This window comes from Diplotaxodon limnothrissa, linkage group LG12 (genome assembly GCF_057381915.1).
Source record: "Diplotaxodon limnothrissa isolate DT_005_m linkage group LG12, D_limnothrissa_male_GT1.1, whole genome shotgun sequence".
Classification (NCBI taxonomy): domain Eukaryota; kingdom Metazoa; phylum Chordata; class Actinopteri; order Cichliformes; family Cichlidae; genus Diplotaxodon; species Diplotaxodon limnothrissa.
In genome coordinates, this window is record NC_140607.1 from 12,919,906 (window position 1) to 12,936,936 (window position 17,031).

Consider the following 17,031-nt stretch of genomic DNA (forward strand, 5'->3'; position numbering starts at 1 on the left):
TCTGGGAAAAGATCCGTTAATACCTTTTTTTGCACATGTGTATTTAGCATTCTGACAGATGCTTTATGAATATATTCTGTGTTTGATCTTAAGTCATTTCTAATAGAGTAAATAGTTTTGTTGTACTGAAAGATGAACTATGTAGTGTGTAGCTCAGCATGGTATATAGTCCAGATGCATGAACTCTTGATCATTTTATATAAAGATGAGTCTAGTGTAGTTCAACTTTTTGTATCTGCTCCTGAACACCTTGTTTTGTAAATTGCTTTCTTGTAAAGTAGCACGCAAAGGTCACTTAGCCTATGTTGCCATCAGAGAATCATTTCAGAAGTAACTCTTTACTAAATGTAAATATGTGATGTTATTTTTGTGTTTTAACAAATAATGCAATTGTTAAAAAAGAATATATTAATAGGTGTCATTAGATATTTCCTTCCTTGTGTTCTAATTTGCCATTGTCATAGTGCAAACTATTGAAATGCCATCACCATATTTTTTTGTTTTATTTCTTTTCCTCACCTGCTTGGCAAAACAGAAGAAGAGTGTTCATTTCACACCTTAAAGGCTCTGTTTCCGTCACGTAAGTGAGCAACTGAGGATACCAAGATTACGCTCCCCTCGTCTAATGCAGATGTCATGGGTACCCTTAGTTTCTGGTATGCAACATGTATACTTTGTATGACATTCCTGTAGGTTGTTTTAGGAAACTTCTCTGTGTTACCAAAAAACTTGATGCTGTTTGTTGGTAGGACATAGAAACCCTAGCCAATGCATTAGACAAAAAAAGGTGTGGTATCTTCAGTTGTTTCTCTGAGTGTTGTACATGACAATGTCCGTCTCCTGAAGCAAGGCTCCTGCTGTAAGTCATGGTAAGCTAAAAGGCCATTGTTGCACAGCGACCCTCAAATCTGGAAAATAACAGTTCAAATTAGATATACAGTAAAATCAAGGAAAAGCAGAAAATCGAGCAATTCTATGCAAAACCACATTCACAAAAATAAACATTTTAAACAAGCTTGTTTGGTTTTACACTTCAAATTGTCACGTTTTTTCTTCTTCCTGTAGCCAAATTTAGGATGGGTTTTGTTATTATTATTATTTTGCCTTTTCTTGTTTGTGATCTGGTTTTCAAATCAGTCCTAATCCTGTGAACCAAGATTAGCTAGTTGACGACCAAGAACTGGTTCTTAATTCAAGTGAGACTATGCAACTTTTGCTGCACAGCGACCACTGCAAATGGCACTGAAGGTGCCGTGCAAAACAGCTGCATTAGCATTTAGCTAAAATGCCAAGGCGGAAGCCTGACTCTGAGCAGTGGTGCATTTTATTTTGTGCTTTGACTTGTAATTGGACAAACAATTTTCTCTCAAAGGTCACGTAGACTAGCTTTCAAAATCACACTTCATTTTTACCCGTGTGTAAATTACTGTGCGTTGACACATGTATATATAAATGCAACTTCGTACAAATGTGATCTTTTGTCCTGTGTCTTCCCAAAGTGCAATTTAAAGGAGCCTTTTAGCTCATGATTACAGAAAAGGAAGAGTGGCTGGTGGTTTCTCTGTAACCCAGTTGTATCAGTAAATATGTATATGTAAGAGGGAGGAAGGTGAATGTGATGTAGATCTGTCCCAAAATGCAAATGTATCTTTTTATGTGAGAGAAACTGCCCCGCCTTTGACAGTGTTGGGAAATGTTGTCACCTTAAACTGATGTGGAAGTTAGTCAATGTCAAGTCTAAAATTCCATGTTCCTGTAGTTTATTCATAGCAGCTTCATTTAAAAAAAAAGAAAAGAAAAAAAAGCTATATGTACAAACACTGTTTCTACCTGACAGAGTGGGTGGGGTGGGTCAACATCCAGGGAGGGCAGTAGACTTCAGAGCTATGCTGGCCCAGCTGAGACAGAAAGGACTTAAGAGAAGGAGGGGAGTAGTGACAGGGGTGTTAGAGACGGTTGGCTTTTTAACACCCTCAACTGTCCCTTACGGGTCTCCCATTAGGTTCCATTGGAAAAATCGGGTCCGCCCAGAAGAGCAGCCTCTTCCACAGTGCGTCCACACATCCCTGGCTCTGGCCCCGCCACCGTGGGGCCCGGCAGTCCCATCAGGGCCCCAATGGACATGTACTCCTCCAAAAAGAAAAAGGGACTGCTCTCCAAAGGGAAGAAACTATTGCAAAGACTTGGCGCTGTAAAATAATTTCTTGACATACTTGGAGAGTGTCAGCCATATCCTTGTAGTGTTTTAAAAACAAACTCATCCAAATGCAGTGGACAGGTGGCATTTGTGAGCTTAGCAAATGCTTTATTCTTTTACATCTGTTGTACACTAGAATATTTGTACTTTGTCGAACAGTATCCACTCATATTTTCAAAAACATTTCATATTACGGTCCCAAGACCTCATAATGTCGGACGATGTAGTGATCTTACCTCCAACTCTCTGGCTGATGAGATTTTGCTGTAGAAAGGAAAGACTGAGCCTGCAGCGATTTTCATTTTCTGCTTGGTCAAGTGCGACACTTAAGAGACATCATGAGTCAAGTGTGTTGTACACAGAAACCAGAATGTCGTTCAAATACTGAGGGCTCACTTAAACCTTGGAGTCCAGTTTGAATTTGATGTGAAGATGGATTTGAGTGTCTTTGAGCTAGTCCAAAACAGCCAGTCGTAAATTGTACACAAGGTTTGCATGCGTTACTTCAGCACATTCCCTCCTGGCCCCTTCAGATCGCATACGATGCAACGGGGTTAGTGTGGAACCTGGAGCATGCAGTACTTTTAAGTCAGCATAGCTGACATACTGTGCAGTAAACGTTGACAAATCAGCAGAATTAACTCCTTCTCTTCTGCCCTACTTCAACAGCTGTGATATAGGCATATTTCCCTCCCCAGAGACGTGTCAGCAACAAGCACATACTGTATTTACTACAGGGTCTTTGCAGTCAAATCAGCCTAAATGACAATGCCTAGTATATCCAACCTCCATGTATTTGCCTTATAATTGCACAATGGGTAGTACTTTGTCCAGTAGAGCAGCGGTCCCCAACCTTTTTTGCACCACGGACCGGTTTATGCCCGACAATATTTTCATGGACCGGCCTTTAAGGTGTCGCGGATAAATACAACAAAATAAAACTAGTACCGGTACCAAAAAAACGAAAATTTATTCATAACACACGTGAAAAGACCAAGGAAAACTGAGTAAACGATAACAAAATAACCCTGAAAACTATACATTTCACACCTGAGCCTCAACTCTCGTGGCCCGGTACTGGTCCGAGGCCCGGGGGTTGGGGACCGCTGCAGTAGAGCATGCAGTTTCATGCCTACTATTCATTTATGTTACTTCATAAAAGGCGTTCGCAAATGTCAATCCCAACTTGTGACATGCAGGGTATTGTGTGACTGTTGTTTCCATGCGACAGAGCTTACGTAGAACTATTCAAGTCTCCAGTGTTGTCGTCCATTTATTGTTAAACCTCTCAAAAATAAACATTTTTGTAATCCTAGAAAAACTTTTGAAAATTCTCCCCCTATACCAAATTCATATGTATGGAGATTTTTTTAAAGTTGACACTATACTCCCAAATTAAAACATGACTTTACAGTTGCATTAAAGAAATAGTTACTGTGCGATATGGCATCGGCAGATCAAATCAGCCATTGTACTGCGGTGGATTTCTAACATGCAACACTTCTGAGCTTCACTAAATGCTACAGGTTTGATGACTTCACAGTAGTAAACAGTGAGACACAAGGCTACCTCTATGCTGCCCCTCCTAACCCAAAATATATTTGATCTGAAATACTTTTCTTCAAGCCAATCCGTCAGTGATGCCTGTTCAGTGTCCCACTTTATGTTGGTGCAGGATACAAGTACTGTATATCGATATATCTATATATATATCTACACCTTAATGTAGAGTAGTGAATGTACAATGAATTGAAGGCCAATGTATTTTCAAAGCTGCCCTAAGGGATTGTGCAGATGTCCATCCTTGTGCGTGAAATGGAACAGTCCACCTCCTCCTACCTTACATCATTCAGTTTCCCCATTTCATCCTCCCATGCCGTTTAAATCCAGACTATTTTCTATACACAAGAGTTGAACTGAAACTGCCAAAAACAAAGAAGAAAAAAAACAAAACAAGAATGTATGCAAAACATTCTGATGCTTTCTGTACAATTCTCGGCCAGACCGCCATCTGCACCTACAGTAAACTGATGAACACCTTTTTCCTATTTACGAACCACTTCCTCAGACATTGCTTCTCTTCATTTTGAGTGACTGTTGCTCTTTTTGTACTTTGTCCATTTGTAAAATTGTTTTTAAATGTTTATACTTGATTTTCAGACTGCCTTTTTTGTACATTTAAATTTATAATCAAACAGTTTAAGCTTTCCCCATGGTGTCTTGAAGACCATATTGTTTAAAAGTCTGCAACTGTGTGCTAGCTTTATGATAAGAATTATCAGCCTATATTGATGGTTACAAATTATTGTGTGGGTGTGCATGTGCAATCTTTTATATAAAAAAATAAATAAATTTGATATTTTGTAATGTAATATTGGACTGACTTGCTTTGAAATGCCAGGAATTACAAACAGATTTATTGATTTGTGAGTAAATGAATACAGAAAGTGTGACAGCATCTAGGTTAAATCTTGTGCTGCAAATGATAACAATAAAAGGCTCAAATATAACAAAACCAAAGATTATAGATACTCAACAAAAAAAAAGACTTTCCCCATCACTTAAAGTATAACTGATCGAACTACTGCATTCAATTTGGCCTCCGAAACAACAACTACTAAGCTCAAACAACAACTAAGCTCAAACAACAAAAACGAGTAAATAAGATTTTCTATGCAAACTGGGCCTTTTTATCTTTAAAGGTAGAAAAGCTGGTCATCCAGCTTCATATTGGGCTCTTTGTGGATGCTCTGACCCACAAGGAAAGCCAACTTGTGGGCGTACTGGCAGGGAGCAGGCACTCTGATGATCCCCTAAAGCACAAAGAAAAACAATCAGGCATGACCAACACAATGCCAAAGCCAGTGACATTTACACAGTCGGGGAAAATTATTTGATCCCTGCTGAATTTATACGTTTGCTCACTTACACAGAAATGAAGTCTAATTTTTAATGGCAGTTTTATTTTAACAAATACAGAAAAAAAAACATATCAGAGTTATGAATGGATTCACATGTCACTGAGTGAAAAAAGTATTTGATACACAAGTAAAACACAAGTGGGTACTTGGTGAAGGAACTCTTGGCCAGTACAGCCGTATAGTCTGTCACCAGGTTTGCACACATCTCTGGAGTGATTTTGGCCCGGTCCTTTTTACAGAAACTAAATCCTTTAGGTTTCTCAGTTGCCACTTGGGAACTCAAAGCTTAAGCTCCCTCCACAGGTTTTCTATACAATTGAGGTCTGGAAACTGACTAGACCACTCAATGACCTTAATGTACTACTTCTTTGGCCGGTCATCATCATGGTGGAAGACTGATTCGGACTAGGGCTGCCACGATTAGTCGACTATCAAAATCGTCGACGACTAATTTAATAGTTGATGTGTCGTTTGAAGCTTTGTAAGATCCCAAAAGACGCAGGAATAAGTAGTAGTATTTAAGGGTGTAATAACGGACTGAAGCAGAAGATGGCAGCACTGCATGTACAAGGATGCCAGCTGCCGTTAAACCTTGAAGAAGAAGCAGTGTCCCAGAATTCGTAGCACGGCCCTGCTCAGTTTCTAACAATGGCGGCAGCTAGTTAGTTTTAATATTACTCTTATTATTCTTTCTGGGTCACAAAATAAACGCTTAACATATTTTCAGGCGAGAATGTAGCTGTGTAAACTTCAAATATCTGCTCAGTTTATCAGGACACCACATATTTTCAAAAGCGCTCCGACGTTTTCGGAGACGCCTGTTACCCACCAGCTCGATAGCGAGCCGGGGTTCAAGGCTCACCAGAGCCGGTGAGAACACCGGACTCCCGGCAAATCGTTTTCAAACCCAACGCCGTCTTTCACTACTCAGGTTAAACATATATAAGTCAGTTAGATAACTTAAAAATGTTATCGTTTGGCTTTTTTTTTTTTTTTTTATTTGTTCCTGAGTAAATCGGTTTGGCTGAGATTAAAGTTATAGTTTTTACACAGCTGAATAAACATCAAGCAGACAACTGATTATCAGAAGTGTGAGATGCGCGAGAATATACTCCGGTGTCCTGTTATATTTTAGATAGCAAGGAGCAACGGCTGAGTTTATTAAACTCCACCGAAACAATCTGCAGATTTCACTAAACTTTAAACTATCATCTTGTCTTTATTTTTAGTTAACACATACCATAAACACTTAAAGCTGTAAACTAATGATAGTTATATAAGAGCAGATGCTGCTGGTGCAATAAGCTGTACGTTTTACGTCCAATGGATGCATGATCTGATTAGTCGACTAATCGCAAAAATAATCGGTGACTAGTCGACTATCAAAATAATTGTTTGTGGCAGCCCTAATTCGGACCCACCTTTAGTCTTCTGTGCTCTTATCGGAAAAACACCTCCAAAGTACAAAGTTTCCACCTTCATGTTTGACTGCAGAGATCATGTTCTTTGGTAATACTCTGCATTTCTTGTCCTACAAACTAGGGCTGCCACGATTTGTCGACTAGTCACGATTACGTCGACTATCAAAATCGTCGACGACTGATTTAATAGTCGACGTGTCGTTTGAAGCTTTGTAAGATCGCAAAAGACGCAGGAATAATAGCAGGATTTAAGAGTGTAATAACGGACTGAAACAGAAGATGGCAGCACAGCATGTACAAGGATGCCAGCTGCCGTTAAACCCCGAAGAAGAAGAGGCAGCTGTGTCCCAGAATTCATAGCGCGGCCCAGCTTAGTTTCCAACAATGGCGGTAGCTAGTTAGTTTTAATATTACTCTTATTATTCTTTCTGGGTCACAAAATAAACGTTTAACATATTTTCAGGCGAGAATGTAGCCGTGTAAACTTCAAATATCGGCTCAGTTTATCAGGACACCACATATTTTCAAAAGCGCTCCGACGTTTTCGGAGACGTCTGTTACCCACTAGCTCGATAGCTAGCCGGGGGCTAGGTCACTAGCGCCGTGAGAACACCGGACTCCCGGCAAATTGTTTTCAAACCCACCGCCGTCTTTCGCGACTCAGGTTAAATATATATGAGTCACTTAGATAAATTAAAAATGTTGTTGTTTGGCTTTTTTTTTTTTTTGTATTTTATTTGTTCCTGAGTAAATCGGTTTGGCTGAGATTAAAGTTATAGTTTTTACACAGCTGAATAAACGTCAAGCAGACAGCTGATTATCAGAAGTGTGAGATGCTGGAGAATATACTCCGGTGTCCTGTTATATTTTAGATAGCAAGGAGTTTATTAAACTTTACCGAAACAATCTGCAAATTTCATTAAAATTGAATAAACTATCATCTTGTCTTTAGTTTTAGTTAGCACCTTAAAAGCTTAAAGCTGTAAGCTAATGATAGTTATATAAGAGCAGATGCTGCTGGTGCAATAAGCTGTAGTTTTACGTCCAGTGGATGATGATCTGATTAGTCGACTAATCGCATAAATAATCGGTGACTAGTCGACTATCAAAATAATCGTTTGTGGCAGCCCTACTACAAACACAGCGGGTTGAGCTGATGCCAAAGAGCTCAATTTTGGTTTCATCTGACCGCAGCACTTTCAAAGCGTTCTCTAAATCATTTAGTTGTTCACTGGCGAACTTAAGATGGGTGTGCCATGTGCCTTTCTGGTGTCCGTAGTCCCAGCTGCCTTCAGATCTCTAACAAGCTCCTGGCATGTAGTTTTGTGCTGATGACCACCTTTCTTGTGCACCCCATGAGCAAAGATCGTATGTGGAGCTCCAAACCGAGGGCAACTGATGGTCATTTTATATTTCCAGATAATTGCACCAGTAATTGTCACCTTCTTACATCCCATTCCCCGTTTGTCCTTTGACAGCTCTTTTTCAATTACTGAAAAATATAATTAATTGAAGAAATTGATTCTGTAGACAGGTGTGCTTTATAATTAGACACTCTTGAACTCCTTGATTGTAATTTGCCAATTTGAGTCAGAATTCTGGCTGGGTTGTAGGGGATCAAATAATTATATCACTCATTGATTTTTGACTGATATTCTCCCTCCATTAAAATTAAATTGTATTGCTTTGTAAATTTCTAAATTAGAGTCGATCATTCAAAAATGTCATCATTTAATGAAAACTCCTTAAAAACACTGAGGAGAAAGACCTGATTATGACCAGTTTAGATGAAGACAACATTTTCAGTGTAGAAAGATTTCTACTCAAAAAGGTCACTCTGATGCCAGCCTACCTGCCAGTTGTAGTACATGTGGCAGAGCTTGTAGGTGAGCCGCTGCATGTGATCTGGCTTGAGTCCACTGGTGTCATACACGACATTGTAGTGGGTTGGTGAGACACTCCCACTGCGAACAGCTTGGCTCACAATATAGAAGTCATACCTAGAAAACAAACGTGCAACAGTACTGTCACAATACAACTGCTCCTATGTAAATATCAAAAGACCGTTAACAGCTTAAAAAAAAACCAAAAAAAAAAAACCCGCCCCCCCTCAAAACAAGACGTACCACTCTGGCCGGGTGACCTCTGCGTCAACGATGGTGCCAGGAGGAGGATTGGACACCTTGCCATTTATGTGGGCGAAAAACCTGCTGCTTATGCGCTTCTTCACCACCACCACACTCAGCTTTGGGCTACAACAAAAGGACAGAGGCTCTGGGAAAACCTGACACTTCTACTAAATAATCTCAACTTTGTTCTTTTGATGCTCAGGAATAAATACTAACAGCACTACAAAAATGTCCATGTTCCAACCAGTCATTTTACTTTACTGTCCTTACAATTCTCAAATCAAAGGAAGGAATCATGTATGACCATTTGTGTTATCAAATGCAAATTTAACTGCCTCTGAGGGCAACCGTTTTTAGAGATTTAAAAAACACCATAACCGTTGGAGATGTAAAAACTCACTTGTAGTCTTGCCCCATTGACTTGATGGAGTCCATGATCTGCTGAACCTCATAGTTCACCACACTGTGCAACTGCCCATCCCCCACTCCGTCTCGGTAAACGATGATGCGTGAAGGCAGACAGCCATTGAACCTCAAATACTCTTTCAGGGCAGCTGGAAAACAAAGTGTTAAGACAGTTTCTGAGATCCTCTGTGTATTTAAAAGTAAAAGTTTTTGAAATGACAAAAGAAACTTGCCACTCAAAGTCTTCTTCAGCTCATCCATGATCTCCTGACCTTTGTGCTGCAGCACACACTTTGAGAACCACCTTGAAAAACATTTGAATCATTAACTGTACTATTGCATTTAAAGGCTGGGAAACCACACACACACACACACACACACACACAAAACGCCAAGTGAGGCCTTGTTTGCACATGTTGAACATAACCGAGAGCATTGCACTGCTCCCAGTGTGAATTCCCAACTCAGTTACAGAAACCAACCTGCTCATGCTTTGGTTGAGACTGGCCACTAGAGCACCAATAGACCTTTTCCCAGCAGCGGCGTCATGGTAGCAGTCGATGCCCACGATCATCAGCTGTTTGAGCTGCACAAACATGACAATATCACAAGGGGTTGCCACAGCAGGTAGCTCCGGATGTATGACTTAGCAGATTTTCTTTCTTTTTCTTAATGTTGGACAGCTACAGAACCATAGATGATTTCTGCACCTCCAGAGATCAAACTGGGGATCTATTTTTAAGAAGTCATCCCAAGGACAGTCAGAGGCATTGTGAACCCAATCAAACCAGTTTTGGATGAAAGGAAAAAAAAAAAAAAAAAAAAATACATTCTCATCTAAAGCACCAGAAAGTTTAATCAATTCAAAAGTTACTACTCTTTGCTTTCCAAAACACCTTAAACTTTAATCTCTGACATCTGAAGTATTTAGTTTGTGTGGGACTTACAGGGATTTCCACACTCCAGAGTTCCCCTCCCATCTTGCAAGCCATCTGCAGCGCAATCTTTGTAGCTATAGTCATGAGTGCCTGAGGTCGGCTGAGGGTACGGGCCACCACACACTGGCTGGGAGTGGGGCAGTCCACACAAAGGAACTTCTTAACGCTGTCATACTTATCCTTCCTGTTGTTGGGGAGGACTACCACCACCTAACAAACAGAAACACCTTGAGGTCTGGTACCGCTTTGGGAAACGTCAAAATTAAGATCCCTGATGGCAAAAATGCAATGTGACATAACTACAATACACTGACCTGCAGTTTCTGTCAGTTATAAAAAATGGCTACAATTCGAGCATTTAAATGCAAATGTGGTTCATAAAAAACATTTTAGACCTGAAAACTGAAATGTAAATGTACAAGTGTGTGCACTTCACACATCACCAACCATCTCTATCTGGGGTCCAACACTGTGCCGCAGGGCTGCGAGGAGAGATTCCTGATGATCTTCATACTGTATCCTACAGAAAAACAAGGATGCACGATAACGTTTGTGAATTAAAAGACAAGAAAAAAAAAAACCTACAAGTGTTACAGTCAAAAATTTCACTTTACATACGTGACAGTCCATTGTGATAAAAAAAAAAAAAAATGTGTTGCAGAAATACTTAAAAATGCTAAACTCACATGACAGGTTTTCCCATGGCGATTCCCAGTGGGCCTGAGACTCTGCTGAGAGTCTGTAGAAGAGAACTGGCTTCATTGCCGTTACGACGGGTGTGAAAGAGGAGCCAGTTGTTCAAGGGAGGAGCGCTCATCACAGCTAATCCACGCATCTCTTTGGCCCAGTCAGCGGCCCAGGGGTTGTAGTCATACTATGTGATAATTATATTAAACATATTAAATGAGCCCTTAAATGTATCCGTTTAATTAACTGAGAAGAAGAAATTATACCGATCTTGACCCCTGGTAAATCCTCTCCACAGGGAGGACTCTGCCAGCCAGATTTAGAAGTTGCTTATCAAAGCTGAGTCCCCACTTATCCAACTCGGCTTGCGCGTCAGCGTTCCTGTGAAATAATTTAAGCTGTAAATCAAAGCCAGGAATCTTACAGACAGAACATAATGACGAAGAAATTTGCAGTCAACTTTTGAGTATATTATCAGAACACCCAAAGTGTGTCTGAGATGAAGAAAACTTCTAGGAAAAAAAAAATCAGAGCTTTAATTGTCATGATCAATTGAAAATATATGCCTCAAAAATCACCTCTCCTCTTAAGCACAGTATAGATGTGACAAGTCCAGTATTAACACTAAATCATTGTTTTATATATTATTGCCTAGCTATTAAAGACCACCTAGGCAATAACTCAAAACAATCCGTTTATTTCTATTCTGATTCTGATTCTACTAGTGACTGTCACCTACCTCTGTATATTAGTGATAAATCTGTTGAGGCGTCCCTCCCTCTGCTCTGGGGTCAGTCTGGTGTGGGTACTCAAGTCCTTCATGATGCTGAAATCAGCTCGCATCTTATCAGTCAAGCCTGTTAAACACAACCAATCAAAATGTAAAATATCCAATTCCTATAAAAAGTTAGTTATAATAAAACAACTTCCTTGTAAAACACATCTGAGGCCAATGTTTCAGGTATCAGAATAAACAAACTAAATACCTTCTTGTGGATTACTATTAGTGAATCTAACTGCAAACATTTCTGACTTGTACCTTGTTGAAAGTGGTACATACATGTTTGTAAGATTAGCATTGTAACTTTAATGCAGACGGACTGAGGTCCTTAGACGTGAAGCGTATATTTACAGATGCCTGCAGATGAACAAAGAGGCACATTTATCCGAAAAGGGCCAAATGGCACAGAATAAGGTTAAACCTGTTAGGTAGCACAGCTCTGGGATAAGCATGGCTGGACCAGGAGGTGGCGCTCCAGCAGGACCCATCCTCTTCACATAGCTGATCAGCAGCACCTGGTTTTCATCAGTGATGTCCAGGCCATATTGCTAAGAACAGGAAGTATAAATATTTGAGTGTGGACTGAAACTGAGGCAATTTACCATAAAGTTACTACTTGCAGCACTTTAAAAACTTTGCACCAGTGACACTAAATGCAAATTCTTTCTTAAATTTTGCATCTGAATTTTAGCCCTTTAAATAGTTAGATAATTTTAGTTCCATTTCTTATATTTGCCTTTGCCAGTAATTGTCCATGTAATGAGAACTTGAGGGCTTTTTTTTTTTTTTTAATGTTGAGTGCACAATACCCACACTCTTGTAGTAGTTCTTAAAGGAAGTGTCAGCATCTCCCCTCTTGAATGTGTTGCTGGGAGTGTGATCCCAAGCAATACCATCAATCCGGTAGGTTTTGTTGTTGTACCTAAACATTAGAAATAAACACAAGTAGTAAGTCACATATGATTACACATAAGCACTGTGAAACTAATGCATCAGCGCACAGGTGTCGAACTCTAGGCCTCGAGGGCCGGTGTCCTGCAGGTTTTAGATGTGTCCTTGATCCAACACAGCCAATTTAAATGGCTAACTTACTTCCTAAACATGTCTTGAAGTTCTCCAGAGGCCTGGTAATGAACCAATCATTTGATTCAGGTGTGTTGACCCAAGGTGATATCTAAAACCTCCAGGACACCGGCCCTCGAGGCCTGGAGTTCGACACCCCTGCATTAGAGTGATACACATCACAAGTACAAAAACAAGATGCTAAATGCAAATCTTACTTCGTGAGGATTATGAGCCCGACAAGCTCCTTCTCACAGATCTCAGTAAAGCGTTGACTTCCACATTGCTGCCTCAAGTTGACCATAAAGTCGAGGACTGTCTCACTGCGCAGCACCTTGTGGCTCACGTCAGTGCACATCATGATACAGGACTCGTACTGCAAGATGTTGGTGGTGTACCCTGGCCAGATGGTCAACCTAGCATAAAATTTTAAATAAATACAAATAATAATTATTTTTTTAAATTACGTAATTTCTAAAACCGTTAAGAATACATTGCTTTTACTTTGACATTTATGAGGAGTTTAAAAGTTTCAGATCTAACCGACACCATCAGGTTTTAGAGGAAATTGTTTTAGCTCGTAATGTTTTTTTTAAATACCTGTTGATAAGCAAATACCCCCCAAACCCTTTTCATCTGGCAACTATGCCAGGCACAATCATGTATGAGTGGGCAAAAACTGTGAGGACTTTGCCTGCAGACGGTCGATGTTACTGTGTACTGAGAAAAATAAGTTCATTCATGTTGATACATATAAAAACTTTTGCAGTTAATGTTAGGCCTTAAATTTTAATATAAGAAAAAACAAAAGAACTATACTTGTGCTGTGGGATGTTAAGGGGATCACTGGGGCTGTAGTAGTTGCGTCCAATCTGCTGCATGTTGAGAATTCTCAAAATCCTGTAGACATTAAAGCTTCCAGTCATCAAAAATACTTTGGTGAGTTGTACCAACGTCAAAATGTTTGCAATTAAATGCAACTATTTACTTTACCGATCAACAATCATAAACTACGAATCAGTTGCAAATCACTTCATTAAATTGGCAGACGCATTCGAAAAATATTGCTGCGCATCACTTTTTAAAAAGAAGCTCTGAAAAGTGGAAAGCTTACCTTCGGAATATGATATTGTAAAACTGAATGCACACTGGTGAAGAGGGTGGCAGTTCATTCGTCAGGGTGATTGTTATCTGAACCTTCTCTCCATTTCTGGTCTCGCTATAGACCACAGTCTCCTAAACACGAGGGTTAGACACTGGATAAGAGGAAAATCCAGGCTTGTCAAAAGACCACAACATTCCAAGCCACCAAGCAACGCCTTTGTCAACTCCTGTGCCATTTATAATATAACAACTACTACTTTGAAAGAATTACAGGAATTCAGTGTTTTGCAATCAATAACTCCAATCTCTCAAGAGATTAACACTAACCTGATCATTCAGGCTGACTGATTTATGGAAACCAACTCTTTTTACAATGATAACGAACAGGCAATTCCATCTGCGTGCACAAACACTTTCTTCATAACGCGCGATGTTTGGAGCATCACAGTACCTTGCTGTGCAATCTGTTCGGCAGAAAAAGCAGAGCTCCATCGAAGCTCCGTGCTGAGCCAAGTGTTTCCTCGTGCTGGAAGAGGAGCGCAGATCTCAGGCGTCGCGACTCCATTTGTGGTTTGAAGTCCACATGGTACTGATACAGAACCCACTGAGGGCGGGACAGGATGCGAAAGAAGTTTGCGGTCAGCTGAATGGGATTACCAGTTACTCCTGAGGAAGTGAACACACACAGAATTTTAGTAGTAATTTTCAAACCTCACAGATTACAGAAAGTTACATTTGGCATCGTTTCGATTTAAAACTACTGACCGCATTTGGATTCCTTCACATGCTCCATTGCCTGCCTCGTGTTAACGCCTGCATCATGAAAATCCCGGCGGCGTCCACCTCTTTCTCCAAGCTTCACCTGCTGAAATCCAGCTGAAATCTGTAGAAGAGCTAATGAAAACAAATGAAGACTGTTAACAGTCCACATGCACTAATATGAATGTAAAAAACAACAAGGCAATAGTGTCGGTCTACAAATATATAATCTGCATTTTACATTTCTAGCAATGCACAGAAAGTGTTATCGAATCGGACTGCCTTATTTCTTTGCACAATTAGAAGAGATGGTTTCCTCTGCAGTGCAGTCCTCATCAGTTTACATTTTTAACTTTACTTATAAATGGAGTAAAGAAAGGACAAACAAAGATATTTAACAGAAGAAATGTAGCTCGACTTTTTGTTTGACTGCACCTTCTGCACTGAAGGGTCCTGGAGCACCTTTCTGCCTCCCTCTACCACCCAGGTCCCCCGCCTCTGGGGGAGGGGCAGCTGCTGGTGCCGGCTCTTGGGCCTGACTCTTGAAGAAAAAAAACAAAAAAACAAAACAAAAGGAAGGTTGGAGAAGTGACGTCGCTTTAAGCATGGTCATTCTTTTCACGAGAAGGAACTTAACTCTGCAGACACATTTTTTTGACAATTACTTTTAATGTGCGCATCCAAGAATGAGATAAATATACCAGAGAGAATGTTTTCCCTTTACATTTTCCACAGCACATTAATGCTGCAAGTTCTCAGTATTTTCTGTAGTAAATAAAGAATTACGCTTGGAAAACGTTTTTCACACCTCGGCTTGTTTCTGCATTTTATGCAACAGGGTGAGACAAAATTATGTAAAATCATTTTAATCTGGAAAAATTCAGATTTAAAGTCCAACTTTAGAAATGACTGCCACTGTGTGCCGTTTCACTTTTAACAGGTGAGAAGAACAATTACGTTCTGTAAATGAAATGCTGAGCATGTTTTATGCAGTACATGTCTTTTTCAAAGAGTATGGGCAATGACAACAGTGAGTCCTGTGGATAATGGAGAGAATTCCCACTGTGACAAAAAAAAATAAAAAATGCAGAAATGCAGTCCTGACACATCATTTTTCTTAGTTTCATGAGTCACTTCCATTTTATTTATACAGAATGGGTTAACAGCTAATTATTTCAAGGTATTTTATATAGTGAGGTAGATCTTGATAATACAAGCACAAAAACAAATGGAGCAACCCTGCTGGTGCATGTTTGAGGCAAATTTCAGTATAGAGGGAAAAATACTGGCAGTCGGCACTGCCATCCCTCAACCTTTTAACTCATATGGTACCAATTTGAAAAGCCTAGATGATTTCCTTCTCCAGTTTTGAATTCACAAACTTGTCCAGTGCGCATGCCCAGCGGTGTGAGGACATCCTATAAGCCTTTTCCGGGTGAGGGGTACAAAAGAAATAACAAAAAAACCCATAATAACTTGTTGGCATTACAGATACAGACCATTGGGTAATATAAGGCTTGGCACAGTAAATATCAGCCTGTTGTCTTTCTATCGGCCATGCGGCCTAAGCTGTATGCACCACTGACCCCTGCTGAATCAAAGTAGTTAACCAGCGTGTAACGGGAATATGATTTTTTTTAAAGGATTATTTAACAGTAAATTCAAAGGTGTCCTTACCGCTCCAGGTGCTGCAGTCTCCTGCCCACGCGCTCTTCCTCTGGATCTCGCTCGTGCTCTGCCAGTCATTTTCGCCCCCTCTCAATTTTTTCGGCTGATGAAAAGCGATACTCTAAATTTTCAGCGATTAAAAAAATGCAATTAATTTTTGCCAACCAAAATTTACCGTTGCAAAAACATCAAGGCCCTCTACTTTTACCCCGCCGCCATTTTGTGATCAAGTAGAATCGTTACACCTGATGCTAGCTAATGACCACATGCTAACGAGAAATCCGATTTTTGTGTACGATTGTTTTACAGAATAAAATGTGACATTCTTGTTTGCACATTAATTGCATGCGTTATCCAAGATTTTGACTGTAAATTGTAGCGTTTTTTGTCAAATAAATAGAGACCAATGCGTTAGCTAATTAACATCTGCCCATTAACGGTAAGGCTATCATTAATCGATTTCAATATCAACTTTAAGAGTCACTCTCAATATTTACTGTCGTTTTCAACACATGTTGTATGATATTAACTAAGAATACTCACTTTATTTTTTTCTTTTCTTATTATAAACCGTCCTAACTTTCCCTTACAGCAGGTGTCCCGGTCAAAGAGGAAAATGAAATGTGCACAATGTACTTATAGGCCGCATCACTGAAAAAATTAATACGCTACTGAGTTTCATCGACTTTCTCAACAAACGTCTTGAGATTAAATAATGTATTTAATCCACATATCAACCATATATTATAAGTATATTATAATTATATCCGGGCAAAACGGACCCATCCATGACGGGATACCTGTAATTACAAAATGCACTCCCCCCCCCCGAACTATGTTTTTAAGCGGAGTGGTTTAACCTGATACGGTGGTTGTGTGTGCATTTTTTTAAAATAGTGTGATTTCAATTTTGGCCACTAGATGTCAGCAAAGCTGTAGAATTAAATTTACAGACTCAG

General features: G+C 39.8%; 2 protein-coding genes across 8 annotated transcripts in view; one reads left to right on the forward strand and one right to left on the reverse strand.

Annotated features, from left to right (window-relative positions):
* rimbp2b (RIMS binding protein 2b) overlaps positions 1–2,200 on the forward strand; it is a 106,618-nt gene extending 104,418 nt beyond the window's left edge. For 2 of the 4 annotated variants that reach the window (XM_085367980.1, XM_085367979.1), the window contains one exon: positions 2,003–2,200. In XM_085367980.1, coding sequence (XP_085224106.1) covers positions 2,003–2,200 — 198 coding nt within the window. Of the gene's footprint in view, positions 1–535; positions 563–2,002 lie in introns of those variants that run through there. The other 2 variants (XM_085367981.1, XM_085367982.1) reach the window with 1 other exon arrangement.
* A 2,693-nt stretch (positions 2,201–4,893) lies between these two features.
* On the reverse strand, positions 4,894–16,150 carry piwil1 (piwi-like RNA-mediated gene silencing 1). 4 transcript variants are annotated; one of them, XM_085367986.1, is made up of 21 exons: positions 16,082–16,150; positions 15,434–15,441; positions 14,840–14,943; positions 14,411–14,539; positions 14,097–14,311; positions 13,656–13,777; positions 13,361–13,441; positions 12,760–12,957; positions 12,293–12,401; positions 11,901–12,027; positions 11,438–11,555; positions 10,965–11,079; positions 10,698–10,885; positions 10,459–10,531; positions 10,021–10,221; positions 9,556–9,659; positions 9,307–9,377; positions 9,069–9,222; positions 8,666–8,791; positions 8,392–8,539; positions 4,894–5,010 (listed from the first exon to the last, which is right to left on the reverse strand). In XM_085367986.1, exons 1-21 carry the CDS (start codon positions 16,148–16,150, stop codon positions 4,894–4,896), a joined length of 2,577 nt encoding a protein of 858 aa, XP_085224112.1. The 4 variants fall into 4 exon arrangements, with proteins under 4 accessions (XP_085224112.1, XP_085224111.1, XP_085224110.1 ...); XM_085367985.1 differs by lacking the exon at positions 15,434–15,441 and adding an exon at positions 15,984–15,995 and having other exon boundaries at positions 14,840–14,939; XM_085367984.1 differs by lacking the exon at positions 15,434–15,441 and having other exon boundaries at positions 14,840–14,939.
* Positions 16,151–17,031: the final 881 nt, after the last annotated feature.